Below are 5,120 nucleotides of genomic sequence, written 5' to 3' on the forward strand. Positions count from 1 at the left end.
GGACAGAGGAGCCTGGGACTACTACAGACCACAGAATCACAAAGAACTGGATGCGACTTAGCCACGAACAGCAACATGGATAGTTGTGTGTATATTTTAATCCCAAACTGCTGAATTACGTACCCCGCTTTGCCCTTGGGTAACCACAAGTTTGTTTTCTATGTCTGTGAGTCTGTTTCTCTTTTATAAATAAGTTCATTGATTGTTTTAGATTCTACAAGAGGTATCATATGATGCTGATCTTTTCTTCACTTAGTGTGATCGTCTCTAGGTCCATCCATCTTGCTGCGAATGGCATTAGTCGTTCTTTTTAATGGCTAAATAAATATCCCCTTGTATGTGTGTACATCTTGTTTATCCCCTCCTCTGTAGATGGACATTTAGATTGCCTCCCTGTGTTGGCTGTTGTAAATAGTGAGGCAGTGAATGTTGGGGTGCCTGCATCTTTTCAAGTTAAGGGTTTCCTCTGGATATTCACCCCTGTGCTCTGACCGTGGACTGTGGGCTCCAACTTTGCTGCCCGCTGCACCTATTTCCTTCTACCTGGGGGTCTCTGGGTTTGGGTCGGGCATTGGGCAGCCCCAGTCCCACACAGAGCTCCAGAGCCTGGCTCAGACAGCCAGCAGCTTGGGGACACCCTGCTCTGGGCTCAGCTCCCCTCTGAGCCTCCTCTGGAGCAGATGCTGCTTCCCTGTGGTCCAGAGTCATGAGCCATCACCCAAGTGTCCCTCTGGGCTGCCCCAGTTCTCCCCAGACACCAACTTTCCACACCAGCAGGCCCCAGCCGTGTAGGCAGCTTCCTACGTGTCCCCTGCTATGGCCCAGCAGGCTGGAGTGGGGTCCAGATAGGGAGCTGGAGGCCAGGCTCATGAGAGCGTGGGCTGCCCCAGGCTCCAGGCCATCAGATGGAGTCTCCTTGTCCTACATTTGGCTCCTTAGGAAGGGACTCAAAGCTCTCCTTCCCCACTGCCTGGGGCCCGTTCCCAGGGCAGCTGACTCAGGCACTGTGAACAGACACTGGTGCTGGGTGGGGTGGGTTTCCTGGTCCTCCACGCAGCCCTGGCCCCTGTCCGGGAGGTTTCCAGGGCAGCAGGCTGTGCTTCCCTGCAGAGGGAGGGATGGGGCCCGACTCCTCCTCACCCTTGGGGGTGCCCCCCAACCTGGCCTTGAAGCTCCCCCTTGAGCTGCACTGCAGGCTGGTAGGGGTTTGGCAAGCACACGGGGATAGTCTGGTCCCTATTCAGAGGGCGGTCTGGGGAGGCGGAGGGAACCCTGGGGTGGGAGCAGAGGCCCTGGGGGGTGATGGGGGCTGGGCCCCGGTGAGTCCAGGGCTGGTGGGAAGCGCCCCAGGCCCTGGGGAGGGGAGGAGCCTAGTAACATTTTCTGTGAAGGAAGGACCAACTCTCTCTCTTTTTAACCTTTTATTTTGCATTGGAGATTCACAGGCAGGTGTGAGACGAATGCAGAGAGCTCCTGATCCCCCTCGTCCACTCTCCTGCAGGGCCTCGGGGCAGCAAGCTGCCCCCACCCATGCTGGGGTGGGTACCACCCACCCTTGCAGATTCTCTGTCCTTCCTGCCCAGCACCCGGTACCCGTGTCCGCTGCTGCCCAGAGCCTCCGGCCCCGTGAGAGCCCTGCCCTCCTCCAAGGCCCCTCCCGCAGCTGCCCCCTGAGTTGGCTGCGGTTTTGTCACCGGGAGACCAAGCCTTGGAGGTTGGCTGCTTTCACTCGATCTTACTCCCTGGAGGCCTGTTGTCTGCGCGGTGTCTGGTGTGAGGCTCGACCGCACTTTGTTCGGCCTCTGGCCTGCGGGGAGCCCCGGGTGTCACAGTTGGGGGACGCTGGGCAGAGCTGCCCAAAGGTCGTGGTGTGGACACGATCTCACGTCTTAAGTGGATACCCAGTGGACCGTCAACTTTTAACCCGCAAAGCAACTGTGGGCTGCTCAGGACCTCCCAGTGAACTCACCAAGAGGTGGGGTGAGGGCAGGGGTCACTGGTATCAGAGGGAAGGGAGTGGAGAGGCGCATGGCCTGGTTGACGACCTTGGGGACCCCTCCCCCCAAACCTCACAGACCCTCATCAGAGGGGCCTGCAGGCCCCTGCTTCTCAGAAGAGATGCTCTGGCGAGCCAGTCCCTGTAGGAGGAGAGGGTGAATTTATGGGGCCAGGCCGGTTCCTGAGAGGGGAGGTCAGCTGGAGAAGGAGCCTGTGTGTGGTGGACAGTCCCCCACCCCCGCCAACAATACGTCTGCCCTCAGATCTCAGCATCTGGAACCCGGGAACAGGATCTTGTTTAGGGAAGAGCTCTCTGCAGAGGGGATGAGGGTGAGGACCTTGAGATGAGGTTGTCCTGGAGAAGGCCGGTGGGCTTCACTCCAACAATGTGTCCTCAGAAGAGACCGAAGGGGAGAGTCACGGGCCCAGAGGAAGGGCCCAGGAGCTGAGACGGCGTGATGCGGCCGTGGGCCTGGGGAGCTGGGAGCGGCAGGAGGGGCCCTCCCTCGGAGCCTCCAGAAGGAGCTCAGCCTTGCTTACGCCTGGATTTCAGACTGGGCTCCAGAACTGCGAGAAGATGAACTGCTGCTCTTTGGGGCCTGGTTTGCGGTCCAGCATTACAGCCACCCCAGACCTGGAGGCAGGCATGTTTGCCGAGCCCCCGCCACCCCAGGAGGCTCCCAGTTTTGGGGGCAGGATGAACCCCGCATGCAGGGTGAGGGATGGGCTTGGAGAGCGGGCCCCCACCGTCCCTCCAGCTTCTTCTGCCACCCGGCCAGCGCCCAGCTGAGCTCACGCACCGGAAGGCCTGGGTGGGCGCCTTTACCTCCTGTAACAGGGATCTGGGAAGACAGTCAGGTTCTCAGACAGGGACTGCCTGCGGTCCCCGCCCCATCCCAGACCCTGGGCTCCCGTCCCCACGCCCCCAACCTCTTGAGTGCCTCGCTGGCCCAAACTGCTGGCATGGAAGGCAGTGACGCCTACCCTGGTTGCTGAAGGGAATGATCTTTTCTGGGCCAAGTCCGTGTGATTTGCAGGCTCTGTCGAATCTGTCCAGGAAGCTGGATTTCAGCTCTGGGAACCGTCCTGTGGACAGAACAGTTTGGGGCCGTGTGGGGAGGGGAGGCGAGGGGAAGGAGTGGCAGGTGTGGGGCACCTGGAAGAGGTGGGCACCCGCCCCACGATGCCATGGGCTGCGGGCACCTCAGGGCTTGGCCAGACCCGCACCTCCCCGGGAACGGGGCCGTGGGCGGTGAGGAGGGGCCCCGGGATGTGGTACCGTAGAGCGCCATCACTTGCGTGGCCGTCCCATTCCTGAAGTTCCTCATGTGCAAGATGATGTGACGCTGGTAGTCGGCCTCCAGGATCCGCAGGCTGTTCTCCCCCAGGTCTGCGCAGAAGCTCTGCTCAGAGCCTGCAGCCCCTGGGGCCCGTGGCACAGACTCTCGAGGGTGCAGGGACCGGCAGGGACCCCTGATGCTCTAGAGCTCCCCACGCACACGCCCCCGGCTGGCCCTCCCGCCGCCCTTTTCAGGCCAGGCCCACCCCTCTCGCTTTGGGGTCGGCTGTCGGGGGTCCCACAAACCCCTAAATCGGGGCTCACCGGGAGTGGGGCTGTCAGCCAAGGGTCCACTTACAGTCGATGGTGTATTCCCCGCTCTTGCCTGTTTTGCCACAGACCACGGCCACGTCTGTGCACTCTGCCTGCAACCTGGAGCCCAGCGGGTGATGCTCACAGTGCAACCCCACCCGACCGCATGTGACCAGCGCCCCCCACCCCTTCCCGCCCCATGACCACGTCACCTGAACCCCTGCCCCAGCCTCAGCGCTCTGCTGCCCCCCACCTGGTGCCCCCGCCCCACATACAGCGCACCTTCACCCCCAGCTTGGTCAGACACCGATCCACATGGGTGGGGGCGGGGGTGGGACTGCAGGGGGGCAGGATGGGCGGGGGCCTCCATGCTCCCCAGTGCCGGAGGATGGGGACGACCCTCACATGAAGTGGAAGCTGAGCTTGAGACCACCGTCCTCTGTGACTTGAATGCCCTCTATGAAGATCCTCAGGTCCCCATCTTCCTCTATCCGCTTCCTGTTGTCTGCGGCCATGGAGACGGAGTACCAGGTCCCGGACACCTGGAGGGCAGAGACCGCGGTGGGTGCGGGCGTCCTCACCTCTCGCTGCTTGCTCCCTCCCGGGCCAGGCCGCGGGCGTGCGGCTCCCTCCCAGCAGCCGGAGTCCTGGGGGTGGGCGCGGGCTGCAGCCCCACCTTGGAGATGTCATAGTCCCTCTGCACGACGCGCCGGGGGTTGAAATCCTGGGCGCAGACCAGGCCCAGCCCCAGGCTCAGCAGGAGCAGTTCCATGCCCTCTGGTGGGTGGGTGCCCAGCCTGCCTGCTGCCTGCCACCTTTATCCCCCTCCCTGTGCCATAGTTTCCGGCCCCAGCTCTTCTGCATCCTCCGCACAGGCCTCCGCTTACTGGGAACTTGGCCAAAAGCCACCACGGCCGCCCCCGTCCTCCACAGGTGACAGCTGGTTCTGGCTGCCGCCCAGATGGGGGCCCAGCTGGGTCTGAAGTTGCAAAGGGAAGTGGGGACAGACTGGTATCTTGGCCTGAAGCCCCACCGGCCACAGAGGCGGGTGGCATCGGGGCCTCTCCGAGCCGTCGGATGTGAGTGGCAGAGGACGGTTCCCCTTCCAGCCCGGCCTGGCCTGGGCCCTTCGATTTTAGAGCACTGAGGGGTCCTGGCAGCCACGCGTGCAGCTCAGGGTCCTAAGCTTCGATGGACAGGTCCTCACTCCCCTGGTGCATCTGGGCACAAGGCGGGCTGGTGGTCAGGGTGCAAACTGAGCTGAACCAACTGGGGCATCAGACGCTAAGTCCTATTTTAGAGAACAGACACGGTTTACGTGTTGATAGAATTTTTTTTTATTCAGCACTTCCTATGTCCAGGCTCTAGGATTAGAGTAAAGCACCCAGTCTCAGGAGGGCCGTGCTCCAAGGGGGCGTGCTGACACTAGACAAACAGCAGATGACAAGCAGGGGCCCACTTCCTGACCCCCCCGCCTCTGGACAAGCCGAGCCCACCCCCTACATGGAAACCTTCCTGCTCAGCGGGGTTC

The 5,120-nt window shown here is 61.8% G+C and overlaps 1 protein-coding gene across 1 annotated transcript; it reads right to left on the reverse strand.

The window, feature by feature from the left end:
• Window positions 1-2,820: 2,820 nt before the first annotated feature.
• On the reverse strand, window positions 2,821-4,361 carry LCN9 (lipocalin 9). Its single transcript, XM_055400048.1, has 6 exons — window positions 4,266-4,361; window positions 3,995-4,131; window positions 3,636-3,709; window positions 3,278-3,388; window positions 2,983-3,084; window positions 2,821-2,840 (listed from the first exon to the last, which is right to left on the reverse strand). Exons 1-6 carry the CDS (start codon window positions 4,359-4,361, stop codon window positions 2,821-2,823), a joined length of 540 nt encoding a protein of 179 aa, XP_055256023.1.
• Window positions 4,362-5,120: the final 759 nt, after the last annotated feature.

The sequence above is a fragment of the Moschus berezovskii genome, chromosome 11 (genome assembly GCF_049115385.1).
Source record: "Moschus berezovskii isolate FMDL1 chromosome 11, NW_MosBer_1.0, whole genome shotgun sequence".
NCBI lineage: Eukaryota > Metazoa > Chordata > Mammalia > Artiodactyla > Moschidae > Moschus > Moschus berezovskii.